Source organism: Octopus bimaculoides, chromosome 9 (genome assembly GCF_046866305.1).
Source record: "Octopus bimaculoides isolate indiv1 chromosome 9, ASM4686630v1, whole genome shotgun sequence".
NCBI classification, from domain to species: domain Eukaryota; kingdom Metazoa; phylum Mollusca; class Cephalopoda; order Octopoda; family Octopodidae; genus Octopus; species Octopus bimaculoides.
This window is the reverse complement of record NC_142936.1, coordinates 71,837,857-71,851,148: the sequence shown is the minus strand read 5'-3', so window position 1 is coordinate 71,851,148 and position 13,292 is coordinate 71,837,857. Positions and strand designations below refer to the sequence as shown.

General features: G+C 38.6%; 2 protein-coding genes across 3 annotated transcripts in view; one reads left to right on the top strand and one right to left on the bottom strand.

Annotated features, from left to right (window-relative positions):
* Positions 1 to 5,127, bottom strand: part of LOC106883644 (meckelin) — a 52,634-nt gene extending 47,507 nt beyond the window's left edge. The window contains exons 1-3 of one of the 2 annotated variants that reach the window (XM_089357699.1): positions 4,853 to 5,127; positions 2,550 to 2,638; positions 1,150 to 1,246 (exon numbers count right to left, since the gene is read on the bottom strand). In XM_089357699.1, coding sequence (XP_089213825.1) covers positions 1,150 to 1,246; positions 2,550 to 2,638; positions 4,853 to 5,051 — 385 coding nt within the window. In that variant the 5' untranslated portion in view covers positions 5,052 to 5,127. The remainder of the gene's footprint in view (positions 1 to 1,149; positions 1,247 to 2,549; positions 2,639 to 4,852) is intronic. The other variant, XM_014934736.3, reaches the window with a different exon arrangement.
* Positions 1,299 to 13,292, top strand: part of LOC106881648 (uncharacterized) — an 87,349-nt gene continuing 75,355 nt past the window's right edge. The window contains exon 1 of the mRNA XM_052970755.2: positions 1,299 to 1,388. The gene's annotated coding sequence lies outside the window, so the exon portion shown is untranslated. The remainder of the gene's footprint in view (positions 1,389 to 13,292) is intronic.

The following is a 13,292-nucleotide window of genomic DNA, read 5'->3' as shown; positions in this document are numbered from 1 at the left end:
TTCAATTATTACATGTTTTTCTCTTATAAAATACACACGTACAGGAGGAATAAATTATATATATATGACAATATTTTGAACGTGGCCCTCAAAAAACAGTAAAAGTAATTACCCGATCAACAACGGATATTACTGCTAGTATATATATAAAAATTAGTAAATATTCAAATGAATACTTGTAAAGATATTATCATTACTATTTTATTATTAGTGTCAAATCTAAATATATATTATATATATATATATATATATATATATATATACATATATATACTACACAGTCGGAGTGGTTGGCATTAGGAAGGGCATCCAGCTGTAGAAACATTAGCAGATCAGATTGGAGCCTGGTGAAGCCTCCTGGCTTGCCAGTCCCCAGTCAAACCATCCAACCCATACCAGCATGGAAAACGGACGTTAAATGATGATATGTATACAACTGGCTTCTTTCAGTTTCCATCTACCAAATCCACTCACAAGGCTTTGGTTGGCCTGAAGCTATAGTTGAAGACACTTGCACAAGGTACCACACAGTGGGACTGAACCCGGAACCGGGACCATGTGGTTGGGAAGCAACGCACACACACACACACACACACACATACCCTAAAGGGGCTTTTGAATCACCCTGTTGACTAAAACCCTTCAAACAAAGTGACTTTTAACCTATTCTATTTACAACTGGTTATTTTTTCCTTTAACCCCTTAGCATTTAAACCAGCCATAACTGGCCTGAATATTTTACTTGTTTTATGTTCAAAGTAGCTAAATCTGGCCTCTCACACCTACCCTACAATGTCATTTTAAAAATAAACAATCACACCACAGAAATGTCAAAATTACAAGATAATGCATGATTAATTCAAAACAATGTGAATGAATAAGCATTACATTTGACAAAGTGATCTGAATGCTAAAGGGTTAAAACAAAGATGACACTGAAAGTTCAGTAGAAAAACAATCAACAATTAGTAACAGCTGTCTTCTTGGTTTGTTATTTCTCCCCAATAAAATACAGTGATGGCAAATAAAGTTATCACTAAGCTGTTGATAGCAATTGAAACAGAGATTTCAGATAAGCAGTCACTAAGTGTTCTCTAAATCATAATGTATGAGAATAAAGTAGTTAATAAGAATAAAGTATTTTTTTACCTGTTATATTCTTGCCTATACACGATGTACATTCATTGCTGCTTGACAAAGTATTGTTGTGACAGTAGACACAACTCCAACCATCTTCTGAAGTGACCTGTAAAGAATACAAGAAAAAGATTAAGTCTTACCAGACGGTCAATATATATTGCATCCAACATCATATATATCATCATCATCATCATCGTTTAACGTCTGCTTTCTATGATGGCATAGGCTGGACAGTTTAACTGAAGATGGTAGGTATAAAATAGATTTTATCTCTCATGTTCCTTTCAAATAATATAAGATATATTAGTTTTAATTTTAAAATAATTTAAAATAGCTTTTAGTCCAATATATATAAAAAAAATTTTAACTTCACATCTTATCTATGGTTCTTTATGATGATAGACTTTACCAAAGCTTTTAAATTAACACTACTTCATGGTTTTTTGCATACTAAATGTATTGACTAATTACATTACTATTCTTAACATAATAATTAAGCTAATCTTGGTAGCTCAAAGTTTCCATACTTAGTATATGTAAAACAATACTGATACATTATTCTGATTAATGAAAAGTCCTGTTGACCTAGATGCTTTAGGTTAAAACTTCCCCTGCTATATTATAAACTGGTCTGATAGTAGAAAAAAAAACCCAACCTATAATAGTGTTATCACTAAGACCAAAGGAATCTTTATAACCATATCCATGTATATTGTTTACTCCTTCCCTTTCCTTATAAGAAAAAGGCTAGTGCCCTCTTAAGCTTTAAATCACTAAACAAAAAACAAATAAAATCAGTGACAGTTAAAATTCTGCTTAGAATTAATTACTAGCCTGTTTGCTTTGGCTAAGACAAAATGGTTTTTTATATTCTTCCTTCCCACTTGGATTGTTTAAATGTAGTTACAACAGTAATATGTCCGTCAACTGAAATGAAATTTCAGTAAATTTTCTGTATCTTTGTGCAGCTGAAGATTGCTCTGCATTTTACATTTAATGTAATGGTTGCATTGCTTAAATAAATGGAGTCGCATGAAACGATTGTACTGCAGTAACCTTGAATATCCTTGTTACTTATTTTGATTATATATATATATGCATGTATGTATATATATATATATATATACACACACACACACACACACACACACACATACACAACAGGTTCTTTCAGTTTCCCTCTATCAAACCACTCACAAGGCTTCGGTTGGCCCAAGGCTATAGTAAAAGACCCCTGCTCAAGGTAGCCATGCAGTGGAACTAAACTTGGAATCATGTGATTGGAAAGCAAGCTTCTTCACCCACACCTGAAACAAAAAGACTGTGAAACATTGTAATAAAAAGAGTTTATAGTCCTTTAAACACTAAGGTAATAAGGATTTCGCCAGTTGCAATTCATTCAAACTTACCTGGTTTGCTCCACATTTTACGCATTTTACTGCTCGGGGTGCCATGTTTTTGCTATATCTGTATCCTGGATTGCATACACAAAATAAACCTACAAATTTTAAAAAATGTTTACAAACTTTAGACCATAGTGAAAAATACTTCACAACTTCCAAAGAAACAAAGAAAGAAAAGAATTAATTTGAAGTAAATAACCCTTTTTGTTACCATATTTCTGTTGAAATACACTGACTCTGTTTCAGTTAATTTTGAAAATAATGAATTTAGTAAAATAACTGTCATTATTAAGCAGGTGTGTGAAACACCAGCTTCACTTTGTAAGTATATGGGTTCAGGTTCAATCCCACTGTATGGTACCTTAGACAAATTTCCTCTGCCATAGCTTCAGGCTATCAATGCCTTATGAGTGAATTTGATAGACAAAAAATAGTGTGTGTATTCTTTTATTCTTTTACTCATTTCGGTCATTTGACTGCAGCCATACTGGAGCACTGCCTTTAAGGGATTTAGTTGAACAAATTGAACCCAGGACTTACTCTTTGTAAGCCTAGTACTTATTCAATCGGTCTCTTTTGCTGAACCACTAAGTTACGGGGATGCAAACACAGCAACATCAATTGTCAAGTAATTGTGGGGGGGGACAACACAGACACAAATATATACATATATACATGACGGGCTTCTTTCAGTTTCCACCCACAAGGCTTTGGTGAGTGAGTGAGTGAGTGAGTGAGTGGGGGGGGGGGGGGCGTTTGTGTGTGGAGATGACTAAGGACTGAGATATCTGGCACCTTGCTGTACTCAAAATCTGTCTACCACAGCAGAATGGGTACAGGTACTGGTGCCACATAAAAAGCACTCATGTTGGTTCCACATAGAAAGCATTAGTGCTGGTGCTATGTAAAAAGCACCCAGAAAACTCTGTAAAGTGGTTGGTGTTAAGAAGAACATCCAGTCATAGTTACCAACCCAAAACAGACAATGAAACCTGGTGCTGCTCCTGTCAAACCATTCAACCCATGCCAGTACGGAAAATGGACGATAAATGATTATGAAAGTGATGGTGAATAGTAACATAATTTTTGCAACCAGCTCTAATAGCAACATGAAATTAAAACACCAGCATGGGTTGGATGGTTTGACCAGAGCTGGTAAGCTGAAGGACTACACTAGACTCCAATCTGATTTGGTATTGTTTCTATGGCTGGATGCCCTTCCTAATGCCAACCGTTCCAAGAGTGTAATGGGTGCTTTTACATGCCACCAGGATGGGTGCTAGTTTCATGGCACCAGTATCTGTCAGTTGGCTTGATAGGTCTTCTTCTCAAGCACAGCATATTGCTAAAATATATATAGAAAAATATATCATCCGAAGTGTACAGTATTATACAAACATCACAGCCAATCTTACAAATCAATTTCTTGCTAGGGATTCAAAGGAGTGTTAGTTAACAATCCAATTATGTAACCGTGGGCTCATCAGAGGTATCATATATGGAACGAAGTATGGCGACTACCCTCTCTCTCTCACATATATATATATATATATATATATATATATATATATATATATATATATATATATAATAATAATAATATATTATTAATATCAGGAAATCAATATTAGAAAATTCGATAAATTATACAAAATTCAAAGTTTATATCTCTGAAGAGCAGGAAAAAGTACCCATTTTCCTGAAAGTTATGAGGGGAAAAATGACGGGTTGTGTGAATTTTCCGAAACTCCACTCCCCAAACCCTCGAAAAAATTTTTGCAACAAATCTTTACATAAACTCAATCTACAGGATCTAAGCGGTTATTTGTTGAAAGTTCCGTAAAAAAGTATCCATTTCTCTGGAAGTTAGGAGGCAACAAAGTCGAAGGGGTACACATCTGTAGTTATGCCTCCAAGTGCTGCTAATATCACCGGGAAAAGTAGTCACGTAAATTCTGATTGAAAAATATTTACAAGACATAACAGCGAAACAAAAGACTAAATGTTATTTTATTTTTTTTTTTTCTAAATAGAAAACTTTGGCGAGACGCAGGCGGTTTTTGAAAGTGAGGTCATGAAATATTAAATATTTTAATTAAACTCAAATCTGAAATAAAAGTTAAGACAACAAACTTTCTACACATGACTGTTCTGAGTTCAAACTGAGTTAAGACCGACTTTAAATTTCATCTCTATAAATACCTATTTACAACACGTTCGATAGAAATTGGGGTTGTTCAGTCAAAAATGCATCAATTATTTTCTTTAAAAAGTGAAAACAAAAACAAAATCAAAAATAATAAACTTGCCATCATTAGAAACTGATTGTATAGTCTTATTTTGGGAACAGAAACGACATTTAAGATGAGTTATATCAAAATATTGGTCGTGAGTATCTTTCTTTTGGTTGCAGTCGTCTCTCATTTCGAGTTTAATAGAATATTCAGACAGAACAGAAAAGATACTTAAAAGTTGTAAAATGACAAACAAGTAGTACGATATCGCCATTTTTATTGTTTGCGCCTGTTGTCTAGGAGCTAATAATAGATATAGATATATCGCTAGATCTGTCAATACTTTTTTTTCTTATTCCTGAATCCGCGGACATGTTGGAAACGATTTATCGTTTATTTCGGTATATGTATTTCTGGTTTCATTTTATGTGTAACTTAATTATCATATTACTGTAAAAATGTTGTCAATATTAATGTTAAGCATCGAGCGGACAAATTGCTAGGCGGCATTTCGCCCGTCATTGCGTTATGAGTTCAAATACCGCCGAGGTCGACTTTGCCTTTCATCCTTTTGGAGTCGATTAAGTACCAGCCGAGCACTGGGGTCATTGTAATCGACTTAGCCCCGCACACAAAATTGCTGGCCTTGTGCTAAAGTTTGAGGATCTTTCTGATTTGGCGGGCACCACTTTTTTATTTATATTTTATTTAGTGTGTTTTCTACCGAAACACTTTCAAACTTCGTATACTTGTATATTTTGTGTTATAGAACAGATAAAAAATTTGGTATTCGAAGTTATTTCATGTAAAAAAATTGTCGTATTTCGGTAATTTCAACCAATCACTGACGTCTATTGAGGTGAAAACAATTACTGCTATGGATTGTCAACAAAACGTTGTGCGGTGTAATGGGATCTTTTCCATTGAATAAAATTAGTGCCGTTGTTTGTCAACAACAACTATCGGTGGTACTGTAATTTATGACATCGTTCGTGCGTTTGTACTGGTTTTAGCTTTAGGGTTCGGGTTTTAGAGTTAGGGTTAGGGTTATGAATATTTTTGCCAAATTTGGTGAAAATCTGTACAATACACTGCCACAAATTTTTCACCAAATTTGGCAAAAATGCTCATAACCCTAACCCTAACACCCTAACCCTAAAACCCTAACCGTAACCCTAACTCTAAAACCCGAACCCTAACCCTAAAACCCTAAAGCTAAAACCAGTACAAACACACGAACGATGTCATAAATAACAGTACCACCGATAGTTGTTGTTGACAAACAACAACACTAATTTTATTCAAGGGAAAAGATTCCAATACACTGCACAACGTTTTGTTGACAATTCACAGCAGTAATTGTTTTCACCTCTATAGACGTCAGTGATTGGTTGAAATTACCAAAATACGACAATTTTAACACGAAATAACTTTAAAACGATAAAATTTTCTCAATAACACTAAGAGTAAAAGATGTTTTATATGACACATTCTGCCAGTGTCCCAAGTTTGAAAATGTTTCGTTAAGAAAACAAGTGGTGCCCACCAAATCAGAAAGATCCAAATTTGAAACCAATATTACTTTATGCTACTGTTAGTTTTTCATGGCGTGAGAAACATCAAATATTCTTCTGGTTTTCCTTAACAAACTATGAAATAATTATTCTTAAATAAAATAATTGTATAAATTGTTATAACTTGTAAGAATGTGAATTCAATATACACAGTATTTTTGCTTTATTTCTCATGCCATATACATACACACGCACACATGTAATGGAGTTGGTTCACCTCCCACAGGAAACCAGCCTTTTTACCCTGCCAAGAGGTTTTTTTAAACTATGGTTTAGGTTTTTTTAATATTCTACATGTATATTCTACATGGTATAGCTTTATAAACTTAGAGTTCCACCATATATATATATCTATATAACTTAGCGGTTCGGCAAAAAGAGACCGATAGAATAAGTACTAGGCTTACAACGAATAAGTCCTGGGGTCGATTTGATTCGACTAAAGGCGGTGCTCCAGCATGGCCGCAGTCAAATTACTGAAACAAGTAAAAGAGTATATATATATGTATATATATATATATATATATATATATATATATATATATATATATATATATATATAGTGTTTGTAAAATTGTAAACATATACATATATATATATATATATATATATATATATATATATCATCATCATCATCATCATCGTTTAACGTCCGCTTTCCATGCTAGCATGGGTTGGACGATTTGACTGAGGACTGGTGAAACCGGATGGCAACACCAGGCTCCAGTCTGATTTGGCAGAGTTTCTACAGCTGGATGCCCTTCCTAACGCCAACCACTCAGAGAGTGTAGTGGGTGCTTTTACGTGTCACCCGCACGAAAACGGCCACGCTCGAAATGGTGTCTTTTATGTGCCACCCGCACAAGCCAGTCCAGGGGCACTGGCAACGATCTCGCTCGAAAATCCTACAGGAGCCAGTCAGGCGGTACTGGCAACGGCCACGCTCAAAATGGTGCATCTCATGTGCCACCCGCACAAGAACCAGTCCAGGGGCACTGGCAACGATCTTACTTGGCTTGCCGGGTCTTCTCACGCACAGCCCATTTCCAAAGGTCTCGGTCCGTAGTCATCGCCTCGGTGAGGCCCAATGTACGAAGGTCTTGCCTCACCACCTCAGCCCAGGTCTTCCTGGGCCTACCTCTTCCACGGGTTCCCTCAACTGTTAGGGTGTGGCACTTTTTCACGCAGCTATCCTCCTCCATTCTCACCACATGTCCATACCAGCGCAATCGTCTCTCTTGCACGCCACAACTGATGCTTCTAATGTTCAGCTTTTCTCTCAAGATACTTACACTCTGACGGGTATTCACATTGACATTACACATCCAACGGAGCATACTGGCTTCATTCCTTGCGAGCTTACGTATGTCCTCAGCAGTTACAGCCCATGTTTCACTGCCATGTAGCATGGTTGTTCGTACGCATGCGTCATACAGTCTGCCTTTTACTCTGAGTGAGAGTCCCTTTGTCGCCAGCAGGGGTAAGAGCTCTCTAAACTTTGCCCAGGCTATTCTTATTCTAGCAGCTACACTTTCAGCGCACCCACCCCCACTACTAACTTGGTCGCCCAGATAGCGGAAGCTATCGACTACCTCTAGTTTTTCACCCTGGAATGAGATAGAAGTTGTTTCCTGTTTGTTTGCAGTCTTTATTGCACCTGAACATCTGCCACAAACAAAAACTAACTTGCTAGTTAACCTGCCTTTGATGTTGCTGCACCTCTTATGTGTCCATAGCTTGCACCGGGTACATCTTATATATATATATATATATATATATATATATATATATATATATATATATATATATATATATAGTTAATCTCAAAAAAACGAGGAAAAGACAAGAAAAAAACAACAACAGAGGACGTGATACATGCAAAGTATTAATAGACACTCAGGGAAGGAAAGAAAGGTAGTTTTACATTTTGAGCATGGCTCTTCATCAGAAACAGGAGACGAAGGTAAGTTCAAGAGAAAAGGAAAACAGAGGAAAAAAATTGCCAACAATCCTCATGTATATGTGTATATATATATATATATATAGTTAATAAAAAAAAAACATAGAAAGAAGCACACTCTAAAAAATAGAGCAGTAATTATTGAAACAAAATTTTATATAAAGTTACCCAAAGTTTCACACAAACAAAGCCAAAGCCTTGTGGAAAGCTCATCAGACTCTATATGAATACAAAATTTTAAAATATGCATATATATATATATATATATATATATATATATATATATATATTAATTTGATTTGATCTAGTTCATGAGTTGTGGCCATGCTGGAGCACCGCCATTTGGTATTGCTACATAATTTTACTTCACTAATTCCTTTTAGAAATTGACATTTGGTGCATGAGGAAGTTTGATGCTGTTGCCCTCATCTGCATTTCCTGCTGTGAAGTTGGTTCACCAGGGACACTTGACAGTAGGAGGTCTACTTTCATTTTGAAGACACCTACATCCACCTCATGTAGGTCTCTCAGATCCTTTGGGAGGATATTGAAGAGCTGTGAGCCCTTAAATCCCAGGCAGTTGCAATATCTTGTCCCCTATCTTGATGGCAAATTTGGAGCCTTTGGCATTATGCAGTAGCGCCCTGTTCTAATATTTGTGTAACTCTCAATGCCAAAGTTTGAGATAAGTCCCTCTAGGATCTTTCAGATGTATAATTATGGCATATCTTTCCCGCCTACACTCAAGGGAATAGAGTCTCATTCTCTTGAGTCTTTCCCAGTATCTTATATGCTGCATAGAGGCTATCTTCTTTGTTTAGCTTCGTTGGATTGCCTCAAGTTCTGTAATTAATTTGACACTGGCTGGTGACCATAGCTGGGAGCAATAGTCAAAGCAGCTTAAGATAAGTGTCCTCCAGAGGACACTATAATGAACTATAATGACCGTATAGTTCAGGAGTGGGACCAGTAAAACTTGAAAATATTTGGGCCTCAAGGCAGCCAATGAACATAGTTCACATAGTTGGGGCCCATTCTCATTTCCATGGCCACTCCCAAGACCTGCTGGTAAAAATCACTCGCGAACGAGATGCAGTTAAGTGAGAGGACAAGTTCAGCCAGACAAAGGAGTGTGGATGTGTCAGGTTGGGTCAAAGGTCAAGGAAATGTTGGAGTACACACAGCCCCTCGTGGTGTGGGATCACTGTGTATAGGCTCTTGATGTCAAGAGCGAAGAGAAGTTTAGAGGGGCCAGGAGGGAAGGAGACAGAGTTGAACAAATAAAGAGTATGGTTGGTGTCATGAATGTGAAAGGGGATGGAAGCCACTAGGGTGCAAGGACACGGTCAAGATACCTGGGGATAAGTTCGGTGGGGTAGTTGCAGGCGGAGACGATGGGGTGGCCAGGGTTGTTAGGTTTGTGGATTTTGGGGAGGAAATTAATTGTGTGGGTGCGGACAATGAGGTTAGAGGCAGTTGGGGGAGACAGGAGGAGGAGATGAGGTCATGGATAGTGGAGGACACAGTCTGTTGGTAGCTGGGCGTGAGGTTGGAGGGCAAGGGCAGTAGAAGGAGATGTCTTGAAGTTGGTGGAGAGTCTCTGGCTTGTAGAGGTCCAGGCACCACACCACCATGGCTCCACCCTTGTCAGCTGGTTTTTATGATGATGTCCATGCGGCGTTGGAGACATTGAAGGGCCAACAGTTTGGCTGGGGAGATGTTCAGATGTTGTTTACTGTTTGTAACATCCTGTACCCATATATGCACACACACACACACACACACACACACACACACACACACACACACACACATATATATATAATTTAGAAAAAAAACAGCTATGGACAAATTCAATGATGAAAAATGTCATTAATTCCCTAGATGAACGTAAAATTAAATGTAACTACAATGCTATCAATAATTTTTGTTGTTTTTTTTTTGTTGTTAAAACTATCATTTTCGATTGTCTACAAACACAGCCAGGCTGAAATAATTAATGCATTCTTCCAGGAGTGAATAAAAAATTCTTAAACTTGAGGGGACGATCCTTTAGATACTAACAGGTCCTCATATATGGATTCTAATAGCGCAGGGATCCATTTGCCATCGAGCAAGCTGGCAACCTGGCCAGTCCGCTACTGTATATATATATATATATATATACATATATATATATATATATATATATATATATATATATATATATCATCATCATCATCCTTTAACATCCGCTTTCCAAGCTAGCATGGGTTGGACGATTTGACTGAGGACTGGCAAACCAGAAGGCTGCAGCAGGCTCCAATACCATTTGAGCGTGGCCGTTGCCAGTACCGCCTGACTGGCCCTTGTGCCGGTGGCACGTAAAAGCACCCGCTACACTCTCAGAGTGGTTGGCATTAGGAAGAGCATTCAGCTGCAGAAACTCTGCTAGATCAGATTGGAGCCTGGTGCAGCCATCTGTTTGCCAGTCCTCAGTCAAATCGTCCAACCCATGCTAGCATGGAAAGCGGACATTAAACAATGATGATGATGACACATACATATATATGCATATATATATATATACTTTATTTAAAAGCAGCAGAAATATAACAAAAAAACCGTTACTCTGAGTTTCACGTTCCCGTTCATCGGACAGTTTTGTTAGAAAACTTTTTTTTTTTCTAACATAACTGTCCGATGAACGGGAACGTGAAACTCAGAGTAACGGTTTTTTGGTTATATTTCTGCTGCTTTTAAATAAAGCATATTACTCTACCTCTGGTATTTGAGTACTCTTTTTTCCACCTTGTTGCACATTTCATGTGCTTACTCCGGTATATATATATATATTCCTTAAAATTATGGCTTTTAAGTGTTGATTTCTCAGCCCAAGAATTACAGCGTGATGTGCTGCTTGACTGGTCCCCCCCCCCTCTCTCTCTCTCTCTCTTTCTATATATATATGATGATGATGATGATGATCTTTTCTCCCGCCATGCCTCTGTCTACCCCTCCATCCTCTCTCTCTCTCTTTCGTAGTTTTTCCTTAAGGTCTTCAGGTTCTGGCTATATATAAATGAGAAACCCATTCTAAATTATCTCGCTGACATACTACGACGAAATCTCAAGATGCAGATAAGATAGAGATTTTTTATTTATTTACGGCCTCAAACATCTCATAAATACCTTCGCGCTTTAGTTGCCCCCTATTATTTATCTTGTTTCTCTCCATGAAATTCAATTGAATTCAGTTGTTGTCTTAAATTCATGCTTATTCATTTTCTAAGCTTCCTAAATTCATGCTACGTTATATTCTAATCACCCAGAATTCATTGCTCTTTTAAAAATTACGATTTATGCATTGTTGTCTCTCAAATATTTAAAATCTACAATTAAGAGCCCTATCTACTCGCTGGCGGTAACCCGCCCTCCCACCCCCTCCACCGGAAGTTCATTCCTCTGTCATCCCACCCCCTCCACCGGAAGTTCATTTCTCTGTCATCCCACCCCCTCCACCGGAAGTTCATTCCTCTGTCATCCCGCCCCCTCCACCGGAAGTTCATTCCTCTGCCATCCTGTCAACCTCGGCTGTCTCCCGGAACCCATCTAGTGGCCTTGGCCATCCTCTCCCCTACCTTTGGGTAGCGCATTAAGGTTGAGAAATGTTTGCAGGTTGTAGGTACTGTTTTGCTTATGAATTCTTCCAATTCCAATTGCAAGTTTTCTTTTCAGGTACACGACACTGCTTTTCCCCTTCCCAGGCTACAGGCCCACACCCCCAACACCCATACTGTTAGGATTGGCACTCTCAACGTCGGCACGCTGAAAGGTAGATCTGGTGAAATTGTTGAGATGCTTGAACGGAGATGCATAGATATGTGCTGCATCCAGGAAGTAAGATGGAGAGGAGGTTCTGCAAGGTTCCTCACAGGCAAAGAACACAGGTACAAGATTTTCTGGGCAGGGAACACTGACGGGGTCGGGGGCGTAGGAATACTTCTAGCGGAGAAATGGGTGGATAAGGTAATCGAGGTCGTTAGAGTAAGTGACAGAGTACTTAAGATCAGACTAGTGCTTCATCATAGATTAGCTACTGTCATCTCAGCCTATGCACCTCAACCTGGGCTACCAGATGGTCTGAAAGACCAATTCTATGACACCCTCTTGCAAACTACCTCGTCGACGAGTGACAGGGACCTTCTCTTTGTGGCTGGAGACTTCAACGGTCATGTCGGACGTCGTGCTGGGGGCTTCCATGGCATACATGGAGGCTATGGCTTCGGTTCCCGCAACGAGGAGGGAACCAGACTGCTGGAGTTCTGTGATGCAACCAATCTTATGGTCTGCAATACCAACTTCAGGAAACCTGCCAGTCACCTAGTCACCTACCGCTCCGGCAGACACACTAGCCAAATCGACTACATCCTCGCCAGAAATAGGGAAAGAGGGCGGCTTATAAATGCCAAAACCTACCCTGGCGAAGAATGTACCCCACAACATAGATTAGTAGTTAGCGACTTTGGGATCAAGGCAAAATGGGTGCCCAGAATTAGACAGGCTTGGAGAAGAAGGGTGTGGAAGCTTAAAGACCCTGCAAACGGACAGAGACTTAGAGACAAGTTACTTGAAGCATTTAACGAAATAGAAGGGGATATAGCATCATACAACGTGGAAGACAATTGGAGATTTCTGCGGGACAACCTGTTGAAAGCCACCGACCAGATTTGTGGGTGGTGTAAGGTCCCCTCCCAACCCAGAGTAACGTGGTGGTGGAACAAGGAGGTAGACAGGGCTATTAGACAAAAGAAACAGGCTTGGAAGGACTGGAAGAACGGTGGTAGCAGGGAATTGTACCAATGTGCCAGAAGGGAGGCTAGGCGACAGGTTTATTTAGCCAGAGGGGAAGCAGATAAGGAAAGATTTGCCAATGTTCTGCGCCGTGAGGACCAAAGACTCGAGGTATTTCGTGTTGCAAGACAGTGTAGGAGAGAGAATA